The sequence below is a fragment of the Micromesistius poutassou genome (genome assembly GCF_964030765.1).
Source record: "Micromesistius poutassou genome assembly, chromosome: 3".
NCBI lineage: Eukaryota > Metazoa > Chordata > Actinopteri > Gadiformes > Gadidae > Micromesistius > Micromesistius poutassou.
Window position 1 is genome coordinate 12,371,333 of NC_140273.1, and position 26,135 is coordinate 12,397,467.

The following is a 26,135-nucleotide window of genomic DNA, read 5'->3' on the forward strand; positions in this document are numbered from 1 at the left end:
GCGCTAAACACGTTCAATGCACTCTATTGAGGTAGGTCATATGGCAAAATAAAATGGCAAAGTTAAATAGGATATCAGGGCTATTTAATCCAATTAGCAGAAGGCATCAAAACGCTGTGCCACTTCGAAATACTACAATATATAACATAAGATAACATAAAATACACTAATGAAGTAGGAACCTAGCCTACAGTGGTAGGCTATTATGAACACCTGTTGAACGCTGTTAATTAGATAGATAAAAGGCTAATTAACGTTATCGAAATAATCTCTATTAGCCTACAAATAGTTTTAGGTTACAGAAACGTCACATGTCACAATAGGGATACTTTCTGTTTGACATATACATAGCAGAAGATATAATTAAGGCTACTTCATAATCTGACGCAAATAGTAAATGTTTGTCTTAAGTAGCAAAATTGATGACAAATGTGGCGTTATCTAATCGTGACATCATGGCTGCTAGACCGCGTCTGATTCCGTGCAAACATGACGTTACGTTTATTCGGTCCTACCTGGATCGGGGGTCCTCCTAGGGGGTCGTAATGTAGTTCCAGTTCCTTCTCACAGAATGTCTCCTGTTGCGCCTTGCTCGGTGTGCGTGTGAGAGATGTAGCGCTACTTGCACCAAGTGTAGGCTAGGGCTGGCTCGTCGTCCTCCTCTGAGCCCTCCTCCTCCCCAAGCGCATGTAGTCATCTCCAGCCATCTCCATCCATCCTCATCTGGAACAGAGAAGCTGCACTGTCATTAAGTCACGAGCACAGCCTCTAACTAGCCACTGGGCGAGTCACTTTCCAACTCTATACCTTTAAATCTCACGCACTGCAGGGTCGTATTAAACCCGGGACTCTTCAATGCAAATAGATTGTCGTATTGAAACAACATGTTCACGAATAGCAAAAGCTTTTTATTAGCACTGTATGGATCCATGAAAACATCAAAGAATATCTGAAACGCACCAAGACGCAACAGAATGCAAATAATATATTTAGTTGGACCACACATTGGGGCAATCGGGACACATCTCGTACACTCTTATAATAGTCGTTGGCCGTCATTACATCTATAAAACCTAAAATAGATTAAGAAAATGGTAATTACATAAAATGAGAAATTTCCATGGACATGCTCATGATCATGATTCGAGTGTACACGGTCTAGCAAACCTAGTTTAAAAATGAAACATATCCGATGAGTTAGATTAGGCCTACTACATGAACTAGCCTACTTTTCACTCTCTGCCATATGACCTATTCAAAATGCCTAATAATAGACTAACCTATTTAATATATTTAGTTGGTCATTTTTACAGTCATTCGTTAAATGGCAGGGTATTTGAAATGGCAAAGTTGAACTCTATAAATGAATGGACAGAAGGACCTAAAAAATTATCCCATCAATGGTTTCAGAGATAGGCCTACATGTATTGATGTATTTACAGAGAGTGGGCTCTGGTATTTATCTATATACGTACCTGATCACGTCACTTCCGTCTAACCGTGCGCAGATGTCTGGAAGACCTCTCAACGGTCCCTCCCAACATCCGTCTTACCCGGAGTCGGACTCATCTGGGAATCTCAATATTGTACAGTACGTTTCTTCGTTTTTTTTTAATTATTTTATTGTTTTCTCAACGGTTACCTGGAAAAGACCAATAGGAACTGCCAGCCATGGAGACATCTGGCAATTCGCACAAGAAACCGAAACTAAGCAATTCCCCGGAAAACTGGGTGAGTAGCCGATGTTATCGCCACGTCCACCAGCAGCCCGTTCACTATAACTACTACTACTAGCCGACATGCTAACCTAGCTACGCTGTTGCACTTAGCCACCAACTCTTCTCCTTTATTTCCTCTACTTCTTTATCCTTTGACTGACAAGTTATTTTGTCTTAGCTGCGGCGGGCCAAGCTATGCTTTGCAGCTTCAGTACAACTGCTGCCGTGTTCGTCCACTACAGTGGTTTATATTGGTGTTTCAAACGAGTCCGATTATAGGCTATAGCGTTACCCTATGTTCAGGTTAGGAACCCTTTTCCCCTTACTGTGATTCTCTTTCTGCATATCCGCAGCATATCGCAGCTACAATAGCATGAGTTCATTCATATGGGGTTTGTCCTGGTAGATCGAAGAAGCAACTGTAACGTTTTTTTTCCATATGAATTAACGGAGAATTGTCACATTTCAGGGAATGCACAGGGCGACTAATGTTACCTACCAAGCCCACCATGTCAGTCGAAACAAGCGGGGACAGGTTGTGGGCACCAGAGGGGGCTTCCGAGGCTGTACTGTTTGGCTCAGTGGTATGTTCTCGGTCCAATATTCCTTTTCTTTATTACCACAACGCAGAGTAATTACAACAATCACAACCCTACCCTATGTTGGTTAGAATTTGAGTTTCATGTGTTTTCTGTCTGATGTTTTTCTCTCTGCCATTAGGTCTGTCTGGTGCGGGCAAGACCACAGTCAGCATGGCCCTAGAGGAATACCTGGTGTGCCATGGCATTCCCTGCTACACCCTGGATGGAGACAACATCCGACAGGGGCTGAACAGGAACCTGGGCTTTAGCCCAGGAGACCGCGAGGAGAACATCAGACGCATCGCGGAGGTGGCCCGTCTGTTTGCTGATGCAGGGCTGGTCTGCATCGCCAGCTTCATCTCTCCCTATAGCAGGGTGAGTGGAAACCATAGCTTGTGACTACAGACATGTCCCTGTTTGTAAACAACTGGGGTACTTGAATGTACAATGTTAAAGGGGCTGTAGGTAGGTTTTAAGAGCTATACTCTTTTTTTTTTTTTTTGTGTAATTTGCCGGAGCCATCCATTCACTATAGCACGGACACGCCTGCTTCTGCATGAGACATTAGAGACATTAGACGGCTCCCGGTTCATTTTTGGATGTTTGCAGAATCCATTTGCCTGTCAATTACAGGAGCAGTAATGCAAGCCTTCTCAGTCGTGTATTAAAGTAGAGAGGGAGGTAGCAGAGAGCATGTTTTTTTTTTCACCTCTAAACTCTAGAATCTTACCTAATATACATTTTAATGTATTTTCAGTTTTCAGTGAAATTCCATTATACTCTTTTTAAAAATGCCTAATTATCTATTGGGTCTCATTTCCAAGTGAGCCAGTGTGTTATTTATCATTGGAGACTGTTTTCAACACTTTTCATTCAGTCCTTCTAGTTGCAGAAATCGATGGTGCTAGGCTAGCGCAAGTCGAGGGGAACTGCTAGCCTGCCAATAAAAACAGTTTTACCCACTCCCGAGGCAAACCAATTATAATGCCTGACTATCAATGTAAATGTCTGTGTTGATAGAATAATGTTAGAAATAAACTTACCCTTGCATCGCATTGCATTGGCAGGCTAGCAGTTCAGCAAAATCCTGAACTATCCCTTTTAATGTCACTGTGTTGTGGTCATAGCTTGTAGTTATAGCCAATGGAATAACATTGTTGGTATAACACAAACAACATTTCACATCAGATCACAATACAAATCAATCAACGCTAACACGCTAAGCCAGTGGTGCCATCTTGAACACAAAATGTAACCAAACATAGTCAGGGAACATAGTAACAGACTATGATGTTCGGTGACTATGTTCCGTGACTATGTTCAGTGACTGTTCTGTGACCTTTTCCGTGACTATGTTCCGTTACCTATTACGTTACCATGCTCCGTTACTATGTTGTGTCTTTCAAGTTTCAAACAAGTTGATTTATGCGTCATTGGGTCAAATAAATTGAGCCGAAACTACAGTTAAAATATAAAAACAGTTTATATATAAACAGTTTGCAGTAAAGCGGTGGTGCCGCCACTTTACTTCACATAGAGCAGAAGAAATAAGCAGGGAGCAGCCTTGTCCTAATAGCTTATAGTTACTTCAAACGTTATGCTAACATGGGGATGTGTGAAAAATGGCAAGTATAGGACTAGTCTTATATATGCAAACCTAAAAAATATAACCCATAGAGAGGGAGAGTGAAGCCCGCTCTCCAGTGAGAGGCAGGCTGGTTATTATCCTATAACCACAATCAATGAAACGGGCTATATGTTTATGGTTAAGTAAAGCCTACCTTTTATCGAGTTGGGCGGATAAAATAGGAATTACTTTAAATGCAGGACAGTCATTAATTGTCTCAGTGACTGAACATAATGACGACACAGCTTGGCCACCATTTGACTTGTGCACAATCGTTTTTGAGGCACGTTAATGACTCCTAGTTTAGACATCCGACAACAAGGAACTGCTCGTCTGTCCCACGCTGCTTGACTCTCACTGAAAACTAGACACGTTGTCACATGTGCTTTTTTCTGAAGAACATTTGTGTGGTTGCGTGAGCCAACTCGTCCTGTGTGCAATATTCTGTGAGCATTCTGAAATGCTAATGACAGCGAGGTTAATGAGCAGGCACGCCAAGTTTCAAGTCCCTGACCGCTTTGAAGCGGCCTTGATCAAATAACGGGGTTAGTCGTTTTTCTTCGATTGTGAATTATAGTGCCCCCCTGTCAAGAAAGAGGTCCTTTTACTTTTTGGAGGTCTACTTATGCGCTGTTTCTATACGTGTACCAATTTTGACAACTCTGAGTTGTTCGCCTTCGGAATGGTTGAAGTCAGCGTTTCTTCCCCATTGACTTCCATTCTTATGAAATTGATTGGTGAGCACCTTCACCAGTGTTCATTTGAAATTGACTTTATTTTTTTCGCTATGATTACGAAACTTTCCAAATGACCTAAGGGGATGTCCCAACAAGTTATAGGTCTCTTGAGTTCTCTGAAGCGGACCTGTGATTGATTGAACAATGGTGGCTCATTTGCATAATCATATTCCCTCATAAATCGGCCATTACTCAGCCATTTTTGGAACAGTGAAAATGGAAATAATACCATAAGGTCGGGCAGTATTAAGGCGTATGTGGAATAACTTTTGGGTCATTGGGTTTACGGGTCAGTTCTCATGATTTCTTTCAAGGTTTTCCAAAACTTTGAAGGTACAGAAACAACTTTCCATGCGGACATTATGTTTCCTTGAGGCAAAAAGATTCAGCATGTCCAATAAGGCCCAGAAACCAAGTTTCAGAGTTTATTTATAAAAGGGGGTGTGTGGCGTGGCTGCATAGGTTTGACCACGAGCATAGCGCCCCCTGTGGTCAAAGTGGTTAAACCTTTTTGGAGACCTCCTTACATCCGGTCTACATATGCCTATTTCATTAGACAACTCCCTGGTGGTTTGATTTTAGCGTTTTTGTCCCATTCACTTTCCATGTAAATAATATTATAAATAAAAAAAAGTCTGCAAAAGTCTCTAAAAGTATATGCGCACTGCATCGATATATGCCCTACTTTTTTGTAGTGCTTTGGTGTAAATGCCTCCAAAGCTGTAGGAGTAGAAAATTTTGAAATATAGGACTCATGATAACAATAGTGTGGCTTGCTTTGCAGGCCATTATGTTGATCGCCCAGCCCTAATTACTTTACTTTGTTACATTGCTATATTATATGTAGATCAGGGGTTTTCAAACTTTCAGTGTGTGTGGACCACTTTTTATAATCAAGAATTTTCGCGGACCACCTTATAATACACATAATAAAATATGTCTACACACAGTCCTACCTGAATTACCCGCACCTCTTAATAGGCATATATTAGCACTAAAAGTAACATAGCATCAGTACAACAGGCTTGTTAAAAGAACGTTTACTGCACACAACGGCTGCCACATATTTATTTTAAGTGCCCAAGGGCGTAATCAGGTTCATTTGAACACCAGGCTTATATCCATAGCAATGATAATGGAATATTAAATATGTACAGTAATCACAAATGAACTGAACTGAACTGAATAAAGTCAAATATCAAATCTTCTCAAAGTCCTCAACGAACAGGCTGGGAGTTTGTCCAAGTAACATATGCAAAACATTTCAGAAACGGGAGATCAAGAAACTTACTGGAAATGAAAATAATACTAGGCCTTATTTCTTCCATTTTTAATTTAAAACAAATCGTTTCAGATATACACTGCCTATATATAAAGGCTATGCATGTGATGTGATCACGAAGTTTGCTTTTTTTTTAAATTAATTAATTCCACTTTTTGAAAATCACTGATGTAGATGACAAAGTATACAAATGTTTCAGCCTTGCTTCAATGTGATTGGTCCCCTGTCATTGTGTCCTCCAGGACCGCCTTAACGCCAGGAAGATCCACGAGGCCGCAGGTCTGCCGTTCTTTGAGGTGTTTGTGGACGCCCCACTGGATGTGTGTGAGCAGAGAGACGTGAAGGGACTGTACAAGAGAGCCAGGGCTGGGGAAATAAGAGGTACTTGTTTTATTCATTATTGATACATTAAGATATCTTGTATATCTCGAGATATCCCATCACCATGCAGTGAGGTGGGCCTGACGGTGAGGAGAAAACATTTTGTAAAAACGTTGCTATTTTTACGGTATTGTGAGTAGGTGAAATATAAGCACATTAATGTATTCAAAATGTCGACCTTGGCTGACCTTTAATTTTATCAACACAAGCACAAGCAATTAAGTTGTTTTTACCCCAGCTTACTTTTAACCTCTTGCTGTCATTTTGAGGCAAATAAATACAGTAAGATGCATGCAATTATTTCCAAAAATGTGTTTTATTACACTGTTTGGAGTATATTTTATTTATCTTACAGCCTTATCTTCAGGGTTTTTTTTCCCGAAAGAGAGATTTTCTAGATCATAGTCAGTCCCAGCTATCTCCCATCTGGTGTGTCCTGGAAAGACGCCATTAATCCCATTTAGGATACGTATCCTGACTGCTCAGCAGCCTCCAAGTGTTCTGTACTCCCCTAGCTTAGCGTTTAAACTAGGGATGCACCGATTTATCGGGCGAACATCGTATCGGCCGATATTCGTGTTGTTGACTGCCATCGGCCTATCGGGAAATAAGATGACATTCACCAATGGCAGTGGCCGATGTTTATCTATTGTGTCATATAAATTTTGCGCTGGCTAAATGTTGTGTTGGTTATGGAGAAGATGCAACAGGTGGTAGGCTACTAATAATACCACCCATAACAGCTGCTGGCTGGACACGCCTCTGGCGTGATGACGTAAGCGGGCGGGTGCCGCGCCCATGTGTGGTTTGTTTACAAATTAAAGTGAAAGAAAATGTCGGTCGTGTGGGAGTATTTCACTGTTTCGGAGAAAGATCAGCGATATACAGTTTGTAAGACATGTTCCAGTGACATTTCACTCTAAACCCTTTTCGCTTCGAAACCCCACATCCCCCACAGCAGAGAAAGGTTGGTCATCTAATGCGATGAACTCCATCACCTTGTTAGTGATCCCTTTAGCTTTGGCGCTGTCCGTGGGGATTTTTTTCCCTTTCTCAAATGCTGTGGTTATCGACTGAGTCTTGCTGGTGGTGGTTTGTGCTTTCTTGGTGTACCGTTCATTTCTCAGTTTTTTATCGGCTTTCGGGTAATCGTTGTACACTAAACTGCTAGTGAGGAGACCGGCTGGTTTAACAACGAGATAAGCGATTATGATTGGCTAAGGCAGAGTCATGTTTCATGGTAGCCAATCGGAGCCAGTGTTTTTACACACAAGCCAGGCTACGCGTGCCACACGCACACGCACACACGCACACACAAACACCAAACAGATTCGATGAAGCAGTACAAATGGCGAGTCCGGAGCAATCCGATGAAAAGTTGTCATTTTCAATTCATTGAGATCAAAGGCAAGAACGTGCATGTAAAGGTGGAATAAATAACAACAAAAAAAAAAAAACATCGGTTTCGGCATCAGCCAAATTGTTATTTTAAACATCGGTATCGGCCCAGAATTTCACAATCGGTGCATCCCTAGTTTCAACTGATCGATAATCTCTGGCTCAAAGGATGCTGAATCAATAATCTAAATAATTTATTTTGCCACATTTTGAAAGGGATACATTACAAGTGATATGTAAGAAGCATCAGAAGATGACTCTCTGGCCTTATAAAGAAAAAGAAAAAGAAAAAAAAATAAAGTAGGTGGGTTTCTAGCTGTAAGCATCTAAAGCAACCCTTTGCTTCTGCATATGTGTGTGTATAAAGTAAACAACACATTGTTTTCACCCCTGGGGTTATTGATACAGGCAATTTTCCAGCATGCAAGAGCTGCCATAGTACATGCAGTTACAGGAACGCACAGCTAATGCACCCAATCTGATGGATTCAGATGGGCTGCATTAGCCTACCTCCCCCTGTGAAACGAATCCAGTATAAAGAGGCCATGCCAGGATAGATAAGCCGATAGTGCAGACGGAGGAACTAATTGTCCGTCATAAATAAAAATAAGGAGCATGATAAAACACTTGATGTGTCTGCTTGGCCATAACAGGGAGCATCCACAGGAAGCTCTTGAGCGATAGCGGGACACAACCACATAGACCACCAGACAACCTACCTTATATAAGATCCAATATCCACCTGCAATCATACGTTACTGTCATCAATCTTTACTTAAGTCATACATCTAAAATGGAATCTTCTGTTTTAACCGTGTGTTTTATTTAGTTCAGTTAGCCTTGGTGTCTCCTTGTTTAATTTTTAAATCTTTTTTCATGCTATTCTCTAAGGAGAGTTAAGCGGATAGTGAGTATATGTATCATAGGCCTGGGGAATTTAACCTGGGTCCCATACTGGGTCCCCATATTGTGAGGTGGTTCGCGTACTAGTGGTTGAGACATCAAGTACCCCCAGAAGTGTCACTCACTTCATATGAATTCTGAAGTATAAATGGGCACTACTTTGTAAATACGCAAATCATTTGTTAAATCATACTTTTTTGTTGCAGGTTTCACCGGCATTGACTCAGAGTACGAGAAGCCAGAGGCTCCAGAGCTGGTGTTGAAGACAGACTCTTGTAGCTTGAACGAGTGCATACAACAACTGATTGACCTTCTTCAGGAGAGGGTGAGGCACACGTAAAGTTTGCGGTTATCAAATATTTATCGCAAGTCAAACACTAGTCGTTGTGTTGTTCCACAAACTGCACTGGTCTGCACTGCATTGCATCTATTCACCACTAGAGGGAACTAAATCCTAATGTATGACTTTTTTTTTTTTTTTTTCTTTCATTGACATGAAATTCAGATTGTATAAGTCAATAGTCGGATCATGATTATATCAGTCACTCCGAATTCTCATATAGAACCCTTGATTATCTGATCATCTTTTGAGTTATTCTGTATGGACCTTGCTGAATTAGTTGCATGTTGTTTTCACTCATCAGGACATAGTTCCTGTGGATGGTTCCTATGAGATTAAAGAGCTGTATGTTTCGGAGAACAAGTTGGACCTGGCCAAGGCAGACGCAGATACTCTACCTGCCGTGCAGATTGGCAAGGTAACAACTGACATATCACCTCTTTCTCCCAAATACTGGTCAGTCTTTCCAGAACAGATGTCTGGAGGCCTTAACCTTTCAGGAATGATTGGGTCTACACATGCCTCCTTGACCAACACCAGAGATAGACAAATGCAGAGGAAGAGAGAGTGGTGCACTGGCATGGACTCTAGCCACTGGGCGGTTCCTCCAGGAGTTCAGTCTTGTTATGTTTATCCATCCAACCAAAGACATGTGGCTGGTGACCTGACAACGTCTACTCACCACATCCAATCATTCCCATTAGCGTTCACCATGTCAGCACTACCTCAGAGCTACCAAGTCCAGCCACCGTCTCGTGTGGCTCATGGCGTTTGATTTCTCCAGGTGGACATGCAGTGGGTGCAGGTGCTAGCCGAAGGATGGGCCACGCCCCTGAACGGCTTCATGAGAGAGAGGGAGTACTTGCAGTGTCTCCATTTCGACTGTTTACTGGATGGTAAGTGAGCAGCCCCACTTGATACTTATTATTATAATATATATAGGGGTGTACGGTATAAATGGTATAGAAAGTACACTGGTGTGAATTTGCGCAACGGTATGGATTTTGACCATACCGTGAGACCGGTGTGACCGTAAGTAACGTAAATACAGTAACGTAACTTATTTTTCATGTGAAAAGTAAAGTTACGTGAAACTACTGAAAATGTGGTAATGAAACGTAGTTCCTTTTTCAATTCGGAGCAACATTACTTTTCCCAGGGACCGATTTGACAGCGATGCTATTGCGCAAGCACGCAGGCACGCAGGCGCGAAGCCTGCGCAATAGTCCCTTCACAAGCTCTCATTCCACACGTACGAGACAGACACTGGTAGTGTGAAGCTGTCTCTGCATCTCAGACATCGTTTCCACAGGCATTTTCCAAAGCCAGTCCTTACGACAAAAAAGTCAGCGGTGTAACGAGATAACAAACGCCGTCACTGTTTACCTGTGTAAGGACATGCTTCCCTTTCAAAATGTCGATAGAAAGGGCTTTAAAGAGATGATCAAAACGCTTATGCCCGCACACAATTCAGCCAAATTGAGATGCCAAAACTATACGGCAAGGTCTGCGACCAAGTGGAGAAAGAAATCCATACTATCCATACTGGAAGTAACTTAAAAAAAAAAAAGATTTTGCATTTTTTTCTATTGCAGTTTTGCTCAATAAATGTTCTTAAAATACTTCTTCTATACAAAAATAGCTGCCTAACCAGTATTTTACCCCTTCAGAAGCATTTATATCGAAATTAGAATAGAACATTTACATACTGTGATATAATACCGTACCGTCTATGCCTCAAATCATACTGTGATATAAATTTTAGTCCATACCGTACAGCCCTAATTATATATACTTATTATTATTATAATTGAGTAGAAGACTACTATAATATTCATGAATTACATATTAATAACTATTATTATGCATGCTGTGTGGCACTGCAGTGTGGTTACCAAGGTTACCAGTTAGCCTTAGATGGAGCCAGAGGCTCTCAGAAGGAGCTGTGCCAGGGTAGTTTGACAGCGAGAGCAATGCCATACCGACCCTTGATGCTAAATTGGAGGCTTATCGACGTTTTCTTTTCTCAGCATTGTTCCAAAGTTTATGCTGAATCCATACTGCTCATTTAAAAGTCTTCCCTTGCCTTAATTTCCATTCTGTTCACAATGAACAGTTTAATACATTATCCAGACATTGAGACAGGTTTAATATTTCTTAATGATCTGATATTTGCAAGGTTATTTTTTGCTCAATAATGGACTGTAAAAATGGCAATGATAGAACACGAAAGACAAAAGGCAACATCCTGCAGTCAGAATGCCCTTTTTGTGTGCCTTTTTATACAATTCCAAGCAATCTCTTGAACACTGCTAATAAGGTCAACCTTTCAATTCCAGAAGCATCAAAAAGCCTTTTAATTGCACCGTGCGTGCAGGGACCCCGTTATGATGTGTGTGTTTTTAACCATATGCTCAAGACTTGTTGTTCCCTACTCCTGCCAGTGTGTTGTGTTGTTTCAACACACAACAGCCCATGTGGTCCATCAGATCACACTTCTGCTCTACGTTGCGTCTCTTACATCTCTCTAATGGGAGAGTTTTTTTGTGTATGTTCATTAAATGTTGGGAAGAACGGTATGTACAGAAAAAAAAAAGCGACTGCATACTTTTGAGAAACACCCTCTCCTGTCGGCACGTTTGTATTGTAATTGTGAAATAATGGGAATTCTTTTCATTCTTGGACTTAATGAAAAAAAAAAAATCATTTTGGCTATCCCTTTGTGACGGTCCAATACGAGTTACTCTGGAACCGTTGGAATGACGGCAATTCCCAGAACTCATTTGACCTCCGACCCATCAGATGTGTTATCCAACATTTATCCTCCCCCTGCAGCACAACTGCCAGTAAATCGTGTGGAATACCATCCGAAAGCAGTGCACTTGTTTTATAATAATTAATAAATCATAATAATTTATAATTCGTCTACGGCTACAACTTCAACTGCTCCGTTTCTGCATTGCTGACGTCGGCAACCAAACTCCAGCTCTTGGTTCTGTCCCAGTGCCCTGTTTGCAGACAATTAGCTGGGTTTTTTACTGGACACAAGCGGAAAAAAAGATGCTCGGGTTCCCTCTTGTTTGTCCTGGAGGCGGGAAACCCGAGGCGAGGAAGGGGAAGAAGCCTCCAGTATTGATTGACACTACAAACCATAATTTGTCGATGCTCAGTTCCTTCCTTCTCAGGATGTCGCCGTCGAAGACTATATCGAAATAATAAAAAACGTTGATGTCACGAGGAAGGAGTGATTCATTCCCCCATTACAATAGGTCAATAACGGATCACTGCACTGGGGGGGCAGGAAATGAGAAAAGTGAAATTTTATCTTTTATGAAAATTAACGAATCATGCAATAACAGGCTTGAGTCTTCCGTGTGTGTGTGTGCGGTAGAGGGGGGCGGGGTAGCAGACATCATCTGGATTCGTCCTCTGAAAAGTGTACAGGTTGTGAAAGCCTGAAATATCTCTATGGCCTGGGAGATGGGTTGGGATTCAGGTCCTTTGAAAGAAAAGCAATACAGTCTGAAAGCCTCACTAAGTACTTCATATAGGCTAGCTGTGTATTATTAGCCCAAAGGAAAGGGTATGAAATGACTAGGTCAATATCTTTATAGATTTATAATTATTAGTGAATCCGAGGCCAGGTAGGAATACACACAATATATCCCAACATTATTGAGCAAGACAGCTCTATAATGTTGAGAAATGTTTGTTTTTGAGCTCCTGCCGTTTTCTGTTTATCGGTTATTGACGGCCTTCTGGGAACCCCCAAGTGTTCAACCCCCTGAGCAGCAATCAGTTTTATGCTCTCTTACTCTCTCTCTCTCTCATTCACTCACTCTCTCTCTCCCTCTCCAGGTGGAGTGATCAACCTGTCGGTGCCGGTGGTGCTGCCCGTGTCCGTGTCGGATAAGGAGCGTCTGGACGGGGTGACGGCCATGGCCCTGGTGTACGAGGGCCGGCGCGTGGCCATCCTGCGCAACCCTGAGTTCTACGAGCACCGGAAGGAGGAGCGCTGCGCCCGCCAGTGGGGCACCACCTGCAAGGACCACCCTTACATCAAGGTCTGACTCTCACTCACTCACACATACTGTCACTCAATCACACTGACTCATTACTCACTCACTCATTCACACTGTCACACTCACTCACTCACACACACACACTGTCTCTCACACACACTAGACATTTTTACACTGCCAAATATGTCTTATGCACGCCTTTTTTCGCCGGCCCGGGCGTTTCACTGCCCGAGGTAAATTGCCTGCTTGAGCTAGCACCCCATTTACCCTCCCGGACCCTACACACATTGGCGGATATCAACATGAGCGGTTCTAACTGGAGAGAAAGTGAAATCCGCAAGCTGCTGCCTTACGAGGCTTTTGTCGGGATAAAAAACAAGTCAGCAAAATAAAGAATATGTTGGCGTTTTTGCACTGGTAAATAGTTAATCGCGTTTGTAGCCTACACTCAGATATATACTCATTCCTTCATGCCAGTCTCTTGAATCATAAAAAAATAAAAACTTTTGTAGTATGCAAACTATTCTAAAGAAGTTTACTCTCCGTGCACAGCCCCGCCTTCTCCCGTGAACCAAGAAAGCCCGCTCCATGAAAACGGGGGATTTCACCCTCGGTTTTACACAGGCAACTTGAGATAAGATGGTGAAATTGCCGGTTGTGTCAAGCCGCGACCGAACCGGCTTGGCAGTGTAAAAAAACGCCTACTGTCTCACACACACGCACACACAGTCACACAGTCACACTGTCTCACACACTACAGGTAATTGGGGTTTGAAACAAGATCCTTTGACTGGACATGAAGTATTCTAACCACCAGACTATCCTGCCCTGGTGAAATTTGTGACACCGATTTTTAATATAGAAAAATAAATAGTTTTCAAGTATCTGCTAATGTCTAATTGTCCCCTTATCAAGCCGTTCTTACACAAGACGCGACTGGGTGGCGCTGTTCCCTCGTCTGTTGGAGCCGCACGCTTGTGGCTAGTCCAACTGTTTTCTTTAGTTTATTTTGGTCTGTGGCTTGGTTTTCAGCACACATGTTTTATTTGGGCGCTGAGGTTTTCTTCCCTGAGCTTTAACAAAAGACTCCTGAGTGTTAGTGAACTGGGCGGCTCGGTTTGCATTGTTAAATCCAGCGCTGGCCTCTGCGTGGACAGTACGAGCCCCCCTACCAGTAAATACACAGTCACATACTGAAGACTCTTTAGTACACATCAACCTGTAAAAAAGTGCAAGAATAAAAAAAAAAAGTCCATGCAAATTCACAAAATAAGCAGCTATTTTTAAGTTTTACGATATTGAGATAAATAGTAGGATTTATATAAATTTTTGGGATTTATTATTTGTCTCAAGGACGCATTAAGAATTCAACCACCCAACTGATTTAAATAGGGGATTTTTGCGAAGGGATCTCTTGCGTACGCACATTGGCAGTGATGTGAGCGGAAACATGAGTTCACCTCTGTGTAGTTATCTAACACGCTGGGCTCACAAGTCATCATCATTGTTGTTAGTGCTACTCAAAAGCAATCACTTCAATTGACATTCGCGTGTAAGTTGTGTTTAACTCTTATCTTATCTTTTTGATTGCATGTCGTTTGTATCTCAAAGTTGTATTCATATACAACCCTTTTCGTGCATTTTTTTTGTCTTTTACTTTGAAGCACAGTGACCACCAGTGGAGTACACACCTGCTTCCAGTTCTAGTCCCCAGCACTTGGCAGATACTTCCGCACCGACCCCTCGTTAACTTTTATCTACAATATGCCGTCAATGCATTATCCCCCTCGTGTGTGTGTGTGTGTGTGTGTGTGTGTGTGTGTGTGTGTGTGTGTGTGTGTGTGTGTGTGTGTGTGTGTGTGTGTGTACGCACAGCCTGTTTTGATTAATGTGTCCCTCACAAAACAGTTTGTGCGTGTATACGTTATGGTAATTTAAATCCGGACCTCGGCTTGCGGCAGTCAGTCAACACACCCTCCCAGAGCCAGTCCACGTTTTTTTCCTGTTTACCTGGCCATTACCTCAGGGAGAACGCACTCTTTGAAGGAAACTTTGGTGTAGCGACTGTTTACTCAGCCATGACCCCCTTTTTATATGTGTGTATAAATAAATAATATGGATACATAAATAAATAATACAGGACTATGCTGGGCCTGACAGCAGCGGCATGTGTGTGTGCGCACGGTCCCCATTCTTTTTTTAAACATGTACCATTTTTTGGTGTAACCGTGTGGTCCTTAAATTTTCCATTCACTTGGACAGAGAAAGTGTGTGTGTGTGTTTTGTTCTGGGATCGGGCGAGGAGGAGCCCAGGGGAGGACAGAATCTCCTCCTGGCCGGACGATGAGTGGTTAACTGTGTTGCCGTGGTACTGGTTATGGATGACTTCAAGACAGGCGGCACACTTTCCCTGCCGAGGACCTTTGTTTGGTAAACCATCCACTGCAGAAATAAATCACAGCCAGTTGATTTCTGCAGTGGATGCTTTGCCAAAACTCCTCGAAGTCTTCCGTGTATACAAGCACACAGGACTCTGCTTTTGATGCTAGATGCAAGAGATGGGGAAAAAACATCCAAAAACATCTTCATTATTTGGGATTGGGCAGTGTGCCCAACCCCTCCTCACATTCCTATCTGTATTCATAGTTACCCCACTAATAAACCTCTTGTTAAGTTTGCTACGTTCTAGAGATCCTTTAGCGGCCTGCTTTGGACTCGGTTCACGTCCGCTCAGTTCTGGTGCAGTGCTTCACTGAGCACCTTCCCTGACCCAGAATTAAGTCATTCTGTATCACATTAACGTGCAGCGGGCCAGAGCTCTGAGAACCTTGAGCTACGGACAATCCGCAGGCTACAGAAGGGTCAACATCAAACAACAGCAAAGTATTCAGTCTGGAGGACGAGCGATACTTTGGATTGAGCTCGCCTCCAGGGTCAAGTCCCCCCTCCGCGCTTATGAGCTCATCAAGGGATGGTTTTATTGGGGAATAAAAGTAAATATGTACTCTGGTCTCAGTGTTGTCGAGATATGGTGATCCGCAATGGACAGATCAGCGCTCGCTTTGTAGCCGGCTCAAATAGAAACGTTTTCATGTCAGTACATTTTTGATTCATGATTTATTTGTGACAAATTTTGGGGTTTCTGTCAGCGCCTCAAAGAGTTATAGATGGGTGATTTTATTGCACACATGGGTCATTTTATGATGTTTACACAAGCGCACACGCGGGTCCTTTTCTGACACACACTCAAACTCTGGGTGGCTCTGGTGTTCTGACCGCTGGCTCTCTGTACCCCCAGATGGTGATGGAGAGTGGCGACTGGCTCATCGGAGGAGACCTGCAGGTCCTGGAGCGGATCCGCTGGAGCGACGGACTGGACCAGTACCGACTCACACCCACCGAGCTGAAGCAGAAGTTCAAGGAGATGAACGCTGGTGAGCTCACTCCTATTCTCGCTGTGTTGTCAGATGTGGTTGTGTCCCCGTACGTCTCCCCCAGCGGCATAACCCAGGGATAACACCAACCGCCTCCGTTGCCCGAAATGAACACACTGCTTCCAATCCTTTTTTACAGCCTACTGATTTCATTATGAGATGGTTATTTGTTCTTTAGTCATTTTATGTGTTCACATGCTGATGATGTACTGTACAACATATTAAAACTACTATTACTAGTACACATACCAGGACACATGTACATAAACGATGAGCCAATCACACCAGTGGACTTTGGTTTGTACCCCTGCCATCATCACCCTCACCCACTTGTGAGAGGAGGCCTTCCTCATAACCACCATGAGGACCTCAAGTGTTTCACATTAACCCACGCCTCCCCTTCCTCCCCCCCAACCTAACCCCGCCCTCCCGTGCCACCCCCTGCCAGACGCTGTGTTCGCCTTCCAGCTGCGCAACCCGGTGCACAACGGCCACGCCCTCCTGATGCAGGACACCCACCGGCGGCTGGTGGAGCGCGGCTACCGCAAGCCCGTCCTCCTGCTGCACCCGCTGGGCGGCTGGACCAAGGACGACGACGTGCCGCTGGAGTGGCGCATGAGGCAGCATGCCGCCGTGCTGGACGAGGGCGTGCTGGACCCCGAGACCACCATCGTGGCCATCTTCCCCTCTCCCATGATGTACGCCGGACCCACCGAGGTAACGTCCCCCAAACGCCACGCCCTGCTCAGAGACTACATCGTTGTTGTGTAGAGGGTTGGGTGGGGGGGGGGGGGGTGGGGATGATGACGACAAAATGGATGTTGCTCATAACAGCTTCGATCTATTATGTTCCGAACAAAAGGAACGGCGAAATGGGAAGGAACAAACAAAGCGTCATTCCGCCGGTCCAGAACGGACCACATGAAAGGGCGTCTGTTGGAGATGTCTGTTGGAGATGTCTGTAGGATACGCCCGGAATGGGTGCGTCCTACAGACCGGGTGGAAAGGTTACATGAGTCATGTGTTTGATTTAAAGTCGTCACGAGTAAGTGTGTGTGTGTGTGTGTGTGTGTGTGTGTGTGTGTGTGTGTGTGTGTGTGTGTGTGTGTGTGTGTGTGTGTGTGTGTGTGTGTGTGTGTGTGTGTGTGTGTGTGTGTGTGTGTGTGTGACGCAAAATCCACTCTAAATAAAAGATCAAATTGGTCTGGATGGTAATCAAGCCTTGAGAACCTCCATGTTTAATGTTTCCAGAGCAGACACTGCCGGGACGGGTCAGCGGCGAGTCCTCCATCTTGGAGTCATTAGCTCATGATTATGGAAAGGTATTGGTGGGAATTATTGAAAGCATATTGGCCTATAACTACTAGATGTTAGTCAGATAGGGCTGTCCCTATCACTCTCTATTGTCATCCTCCAAAAGGGGTCTCAAGTCTTCCACATGGAGGTTGTCCTTCACCCAGGGGCGTTTACAGTGGGCTGTCAACAGCCGCACCTCAAGTCAAATCAAATTTTGCTTAAATATTGGATTTAATTTGTTTTCTTCAATGGAAGCTGTACTCAAGACAAGGCGATGCATGTGAACAGTCTACAGTGTGGCTTCTCAAAAAGCCTTTGTTTATGCTTTTGAGTATAGTATTACAATTTGTGTCATGGCATGAAACTAATAACGACCAAGGGATTAAGATTAAGACTTGCATGGAAACCACACTGTAGAACAGGCAGATGTCCAGTATTTGTGTATGCCAAAGGTTAGCTTGAGGATTATTCTAAAGGTCTACGATCCTTTAGAACCAAGGGCCGAAGCCTGTGTTCTAATCCCTGTCTTGTAGTAATAGGAATGTGCATATTACTAAATATTATACTATAGGCTAACGGAAACATAAGCACACGTACTCCATACGTCACCAGGGTCTTTATTCTTAGCTCACCAATATTATATGCAATTTTGTAAAAGCAATGTTGGATGTTAGCTATTACCAATAATAAGAACCAGAGAAGGGCCTGGGCTCTGGTGGTAAGTGTGTATTCCTGAGGGCAACAGCTGAAGTGCGTTGCCTGCCTGTGAACTCTTATGGAGGTAACATATGCTGACTCAAAGTGGGAGAACTCGTTGCCAGAGTTTAAATTGCCTATAGAGCTCTCGGGACCACCTTCTCGTGTTAACAGGTTTTAGCTTCAATATATTTCCAAACAAACACAACTTGCATCTGAATGTGATTTTCGGAAATTAAAGGCAAAGAATAAAAGGTTCAACGTGAGGTTCTCATCCACAGGCCTGATCTTTTTTGAAGGGTATTTGTGTTTTTGTATGTTTACCACATCAGCGCTGTTCTCTACAATAATCGGATCATTCTGCAATATGGCCTCTGATACAGTGCCATTAAGTCAGTCAAGAACTTTCAAAACATATTGCACAAACCTATACCAAAATGCTTGCCACTTATGTGAGGGAGTACTTATCAGAACTGTACTAATACATATCATTTGAATAAGGCCATATTGATGCTATTATTGTTATAAAATAATGTGGATTACATTATGAAACAATCATTTCAACCACAGACTAATTTTCTAACTCTGCCAACCCACAAAGAACCACTTACTGCCCCCTGGTGTTCATAAATCAGACGATGCTCCTTTTAAGCTAAGCGTTCTCCATTGATCCACAGGTGCAGTGGCACTGCCGGTCTCGGATGGTGGCTGGGGCCAACTTCTACATCGTGGGCCGGGACCCTGCGGGCATGCCCCATCCAGAGACGGGAAAGGACCTGTACGAGCCCACCCACGGAGCCAAGGTCCTCACCATGGCGCCCGGGCTCATCACCCTGGAGATCGTTCCCTTCAAGGTTGCCGCTTACAACAAGGTCAAAAAGGCCATGGACTTTTATGAGCCCAAGAAGTAAGAATCAAATTGTCATCACCTATCCAATTTTCCTTTTTTAAAGTCTCATAGGGCTGACTTTTTGCATGTTATAATTGAGTCTCACAACTCTCAGTTGATCTACAACTCTACTACAATGCCAGAATATAAAACTATAAAATTTGAAATTCATCATTGTATACTTTCTACAGATAATTGTCAAATTAACATCCATTAAGGTATTCAACCTGTTAACATAAGTTATTTTAAGGCAATGATTTACCAGTTTCCATTTTGGAAGTTTCCATATTAAACGAATGTCATATTGACTTATGACGAAAACTCTAAGCAGCCATGCCAACAATGACAGTAACACATTTTGTTCCTCACACAACCAAGTTCCCGAGGCTTGACATGAAGCCTTGAAGTTTTCCAAAAAGTACAAATAAATGCCATTAATCTGTTTACGGAGCCTGCCGACGGTGACTAACTGCAATCTGTCCAATCTCTGGACTCACCGCTGCTTCCATCATCAGGTCATGCAACAATGACTGTTTCTGGCTTTCTGCGGTGTGACTAACTGCGGCCAGAGTACTGAAAACATTTTCATTTTGTTTTCCATGTGATGCCTTTCCAAAAATGATTCAAATGCAATTTGTTGAAATTCTATCGCTTGTGAAAAAAGGTGACTGCTCCAGCACACGTTTTGCGCTCGTTAGAATAAAATGGATGCCGGTTTTGTGCTGGGGTTTCACCTGTCCCTGGCATTATTAAATGAGCCTCTGCAAAATACGTTCTGCTGCCGCTCTGCTTTGTCCAACCGGGGCTGGTTTACGTCAAGTGGGAAAGCCGGCCATGAAACCGTACAACGGTTTCACCAAGCTGTCCGTCTAATCCCCGAGAGCAATAAAGACCATGACAGGAACGACAGCGTATCGGCCCGCCAAAGACAGAGAACAATGAAACCAATCAGTGTGTCATTAGGCTAAGATTGCCTCTGTTGTCCCTCCAAAGAATGCAGAATGATCACGCTTGCATGTCCCCCACCCTGACGACATTACACAAAAAAGTTTGTATTTACAATATATTACTCTGAATCATGTATGAATTCAAGCTTTGAATCCAGATGTTGGAAATATCAACGGCTCTGGCAGGCGTCTTGGGAAATGGAGAGCATTTCACCTGTGCCTTTTACTTTTATACTTTAACCAGGCCTTACCTAAATTGTCATGTATCTTCTAGTCCTTCAATCAAGGGTATGGCCGGAATTGCAACAAGCTGATTATATTTAACAGTGTGTGGAATCATGTTTTCTTGTATATAAAATTTGGGTAATTAATTTGAACAACGTATTTATGTGCTTTGATAATTAAATGAGTGTTGATTTCGCAAAAATGGCATAACTAATTCTGCTCTTTTTCTTTTCAATGACAGCCATCAGGACTATGACTTCATCTCAGGCACTCGCATGCGTAAGATGGCTCGCGAGGGCCAGAACCCCCCAGAAGGCTTCATGGCACCCAAGGCGTGGAACGTGCTGAAGGAATATTACAAGTCACTGGAGAAGGCCTGAGCCCGGGCCTGTGTAGGCCCCGGTGGTTTCTCGAAACACTTAACATTAACAGTGGGACCACACGACTACTATGGCTACACATGAATCTGCATAGTCTCTTCTGTCAATGCTCTAAATGCACTGCTCACTTAATGTTGGTGTTGCTGTCAGTCGTCTTTTTAGTTTAACCACAGTTACAGCTACTATGTATTTGATTGACTATCTCACCTTTTTTAGTATGTTAATAGAGTGAAATGTGTCTCTCTTTTTTTAGTTGAATGGTGCCAGATGCATACTTATGAAATGCTCGCTTGTGACCTGCTGTTACATGAATGTACTGTTGATCAGTAATATGTTAATTTTCGATTGGCCCAAAGTGGAGCCAGGGGATGTCACTTGCTATTGTTTGTTTCGGTAAGTGACATCACCTGACCTATTTCAGCCAATCAGAATCATGCAATTACAATAACACAATGATTAGCTTTTAATGTTTGGTTACACAAAAAATGTTAAAGCATCTATTTAATTTGAGTGAATATACTACTAAAATCCTAATTAACTAATCAATTGTTCTTTTAGTTTTTAAGTGACGGCAGCAAATTGACCAAAATAAATGGTTTGTCAGTGTCCAAGTAAAAATTCAGTGCCTTGGTTTTGTCAAATAATGAATCAGATCAGAAAGTTGACTTGCATGCTGTGCACAGCACTGCTTTTTGTCCCCCATGTCACTTTGTAACACCAAAGCAGTCCAGTAGTTCAACAGAAACATTCTACAAAACAGATGGGTACTGAAAAAGAGCCGTGGAGATGTTTTCTTTTGGAAATGCAACCCTTGATGTTACTGGACCTAGTGTGAGTGTAGCTTCCCTCAGTCCTACTCTCTGTCCTCAAGACATCTGATATTTTCCTCTTAACTTGCAAATAGTTTTGTGTATATGTTTTTACATCTTATTCGTTTAACTTCAATGAAATTGGAAATGTAGCTGTTTTTGCGTATTTTTATATTTGAATGCGTCTATTTAATTTTTTTAATGTTTCCATTTCATTACATTCAATCTGTAAAATCCATTTGACATTGACCAGCAACTTTACTGATATGTACTTAATCCCTCCCTGTCCAATAAATAATTTTTACCAAATGGAGCCATTGTATGCACCTGATGATTATCTTATTTTAACTGTGGTAGGTTATACTGATATACCTTTCTGGTGTATGTACCCATGTAGGAATAAACATACTTAACATTCCTTACACAATTTAACGGTGTGTTTTATTGTAAAAAAAAAAAAAAAACACTGCTTGTTTTTCTGTCCAAATGTAATCTGCCTTAAATCTGCCTTCAACATGACACGTGGAACGTCTTGGTTCTTAACCTCATGGTTCTTCTGCTGCAAGCTCCCCGTCGCTTATTCTGTAGTATATCGAATGAGACAGACCCTTTACCGACCCCAATCAGAGACACACACACACACACACACACACGCATTGCTACAGCTGGCCCCCAGATGCAGTGGCACAGCCAGAGTGGAGCATACAGGGTTAATTCTCGAACTTAAAGACATGACTCTCTGAAATGCTTCACCTAATCCAACATCTTCAACGTAATGAATAGACCTGCCAGCGCCAATTCTTCTACCTTTCGCCAGCTCTCGCTCAATCTCCCGCAGTAATCAAGGTTGGACTTTGATATGACTTCAAAGAAAGAGCGGTTTGACTTTTTTGTCGCTCAAATTAATGTTTATTTTTTTGGGGAAGTTTTCATTGCAACATTTTGTCCCTAAACTCTAAGCTTATCATGTCTTCAGAGTGGTAGTTTTCCTCCATCAATGTCATGCTATCGTAGAGTTGTCTTGCTTTGTCTTTGAGCTGTGGGACTATTTTTGGAGGTCTCACCCCATAATCAGACCTAGACCTTAGATTTAACATCGCCCTCTCTGAGTGTATCATTACAGAGTGGCATGCGGCCGCAGGAAGCTCCTGCCTACACCGACGGTGGAACAGTTGTTGTCAGGGGATGCAACACCATTTAAAGACTCCATCACCTGTCTGATCTGAAGTAGTCGACTTTATGTTCAGAAGGATTTTAGTTGAGTTAGTTGGACCTGCCAATCTTCCTGCACGAACAGTCGGGGTCAAAATGATGACAAAATATTAGCTACTGAAGTTTATCCTCAAAATGCTGGCTTCTGAAGTCGTAATCAGACTACAACTTACATTAATGAACACATTTGATATATTTTTAAGCTGTTTACATGGGCGATCAATATATTCAGTTATGACACACATATTTGTTATATAAAAGAATGTGGTCAGGCGGTTTTGTATAAACGGCTAAATAACAAATTGTAAAACATGATGAAATCTATTTTTTTCACTAATTCCGTAATCCAGGCTGTAAAAACAGGCCTGTGAATTGAGCTAATCTTGCACTGGTGTCGGATCTTCCCTTAAGTTGCGGCACACATGCCCTCTGACCCCTGCGGCAATAGAGTCCTCATCTCGGCTAGTACCACCTACAGGTTCAGATCTTCCACACGTTCTGCCACCATTTATCTCCTCCGTGCCGCCATCTGGTTTGAGTTGCATTCAAAGCCTGTAATGATAAAAACATGTTTGCTCTTTGCTGCGCGCGGTAGGATGATACAGCGCCGAAGCCCGACTGTTGCAGAAGTACAGTGGAGCGTTTCCCCTCACGTCCATAGATTGCTTAAAGGTGTACGCCATAGGTCAGTCGTGTTGTTATTGATTAGGTTTTATACACTCAGTCTGTCAGAGAGGCGAAAGTTATTGTTAGGAACAATGGAGGTTTTCGTGCTATGGCTTTTTCACATGTGATTTGAATGAGTGCAGCTCTGCCTGAGATGGTGAGATAAAAACCATTAAACAGGGCTATGATAGAGTAAGAAGTGAAGAATTAAATAATAATTCATATAATTATAATTAATATTCATTCTTCAAAATGAATATATTCTGCCAGCCCAGATGGCCATTCAAAGTTATTAGAAAGAATAGAAGCAGCTTTCTTTGAACCGTTCTATCTAGTATTAGATTGACTGTAAATCGTGCTCTCAATACACACCGGTGCAGAACCAAAGAGTCCATACTCTCCAGTGGGCCGTTTGGTGTGATCTTACCTCTATATTTAGCAGAGCAGAAAACAGAATCATCATAGAGTCACATTCGAACATTCATGTGATTGATGACGTTTTTGCTATTTCAAGTCATTTTTTAAGCTCGCAGAGGTAGGAGAAACACAATGTCCCCAGAACACGCTATCAACGTCATGGTTGATGGTCAAAGCCAAACACAACAGCTCTTCTCTCCGTAACACACATGGAGCACATCCCCCGCGTCTGTCCTGACGTAGGCCACAGAGACACCGTCCCACACTGCGAGGTTACCCGTGTGTCCCCCTGTTATGAATCCTGCTGCCCTATGGCACCTTGTCATCACCGGCGTATGAGAAACAGACCACCTGGGGAACATTACCTCCAGAGCGCAGGCGTTTCGCTTAATAAAGAGAGATCGTACTTCAAATGACGCGCCGCCAGCACATCAAAGCACAATCCATGACCATGGGGTGGGGGGGTGTGTGAGGAGGAGAGCTGTTCTGGGGGCAAGACTGAATTTCAAGGTGTCATCCGACCACACATTAACTTATCAGGCACGAGAAGTACCGCTTTGAGGCTGTGCAGGGCTTAGAGCGTAGAGTTCTTGATGGAGCGAAAGGTGGGTTGGGGGATGTTGGGTGGAGGTCTCCCTGACAGACTTCAATAACTGCAAGCCCAGTCTGTGTGTATACCGTCCATGTATGGGACCATTTATGATCCGTGTTTGGTTGTACACTCTTTTTTTCTTTAAATGTTATTCAGCCACTGTTGGATAAGATTGGTATATTGCTTTTTATTTCACCCACCATTTTTAATATTCTGCTTGTCAAGTGATACATCAGTTTAAACATCAGTCATCATAGTGTTTTTGCAATTCCTATAAACCCTCAACAAACATCAAAGTGTCAACAGCAGAATCAACCGTAGTGTGAGACCCAGTTTGGGCAGGCCGTATTCTGCACCAAACTCTGAGCTGAAGTCTGAATAAAACTTAAATGCTACGGGGCAGCTGGCTCCTGCAAAACACGCATCGCAGCGCTGCGTTTAACACATCTCCCGATGTGACTAACCAGGCCGTGTAGTTCACACTAAGTTCATGAGGTGAACTCATCAAAAAAAACACTACCTGTGATTGGCTCTCAGCCGCTTCATGTTTGTGTTCAAGTGAAGCAAGGCGGTTTTCTTTTCTTTTTCCACTGCCGCCATTTGGCACAAGTCGCACCAGCTCATGTTCTCGCGTATCATCAGATGCGCTGCCGCTATCCAATGCCCTGTCTCTATTTGTCTTGGCCGTCAGTGTTTTGCTTTGATCAAAAGTTGCGGTAATTATTTTGGGCTGTATTCTTTCCTGTCTCCCGCAACAATGCTTTGAACAGAAGACGTAGCGTAGCCCAGGCTAGCTCCCTGGCAGAGGGGGGAAGGTGTGTGTGTGTGTGTGGGGGGGGGGGGGGGGGGGGGGGGGGGGGGGTGAAGGTTGGATGTCTTTATACTGTTGAGGATTAATATCTCAATGAAATAAAGCCTTGTGTGTTTTCCGTTCGTTGGGCCGACTGCACATCCTGACTGCACTGCAGGAGCCTCTTATGATTGGCCATGTAGCCCGGAGAGGATCCACTGCTGGACAAAGGCCTTGCACACATTGTGGGATCCTGACCACAGTGGGTCAACCTTTCCCAAGTCAGCTGATGGTCATCTGCCTTGAGGCGGCTTGAGGGAGCCATGAATTTTATGAAGTATATTTTATTTTTCGAATAATCAGAGCAGATGTCCTAAGTCCCAGTGTGTGTGTGTTTGTTTGTGTGTGTGTGTGTGTGTGTGTGTGTGTCTGTGTGTAGGCCCTTAATACTCATGACTTGATTATTTCTCTCAGCGCAAGTTAGCATTAAGGATTAGGATTTATACGCATGAGGTTCTGCTTCATTTATTTTGGGTTATAAACAGCTAAGATTTGTTTGCTGTGTTGTGGTATTGCCGTTGGATATTAACAACAGAGCCACCAGTAATCTGTTTTTCATATCAAACAGAACTTGACAGAAAACTAAAAAAACATTTTCTGGATGACCGTAGGCCTAAATGGTTTTATATCGGCAAAATACAATTTCTATAAAATAAAAAATAAGATCCATACATGGACTTAAAGGTCTACAGACTGTGGTTATCCTAAACAACTGGTGAGAAAAATTACAGTT

At 42.9% G+C, this 26,135-nt stretch overlaps 1 protein-coding gene across 1 annotated transcript; it reads left to right on the forward strand.

Annotated features, from left to right (window-relative positions):
- Positions 1–1,527: 1,527 nt before the first annotated feature.
- On the forward strand, positions 1,528–22,012 carry papss1 (3'-phosphoadenosine 5'-phosphosulfate synthase 1). Its single transcript, XM_084465274.1, has 12 exons — positions 1,528–1,731; positions 2,188–2,302; positions 2,439–2,674; positions 6,188–6,326; positions 8,834–8,952; positions 9,272–9,385; positions 9,752–9,863; positions 12,826–13,031; positions 16,288–16,423; positions 16,872–17,140; positions 19,093–19,322; positions 20,718–22,012. The coding sequence occupies exons 1-12, from the start codon at positions 1,672–1,674 to the stop codon at positions 20,854–20,856; spliced, it is 1,875 nt and encodes a 624-aa protein (XP_084321400.1). The 5' UTR covers positions 1,528–1,671; the 3' UTR covers positions 20,857–22,012.
- The last annotated feature ends 4,123 nt before the right edge of the window (positions 22,013–26,135 follow it).

What these genes read in the sequence shown, in the direction of transcription:
- papss1 (XM_084465274.1), top strand. Translation starts at nt 1,672, where the DNA reads ATGGAGACATCTGGCAATTCGCACAAGAAACCGAAACTAAGCAATTCC. An exon ending in TGTACGCCGGACCCACCGAG is followed by an intron (nt 17,141 to 19,092) that starts GTAACGTCCCCC and finishes ATTGATCCACAG; the next exon opens with GTGCAGTGGCACTGCCGGTC. An exon ending in GACTTTTATGAGCCCAAGAA is followed by an intron (nt 19,323 to 20,717) that starts GTAAGAATCAAA and finishes TTTCAATGACAG; the next exon opens with CCATCAGGACTATGACTTCA.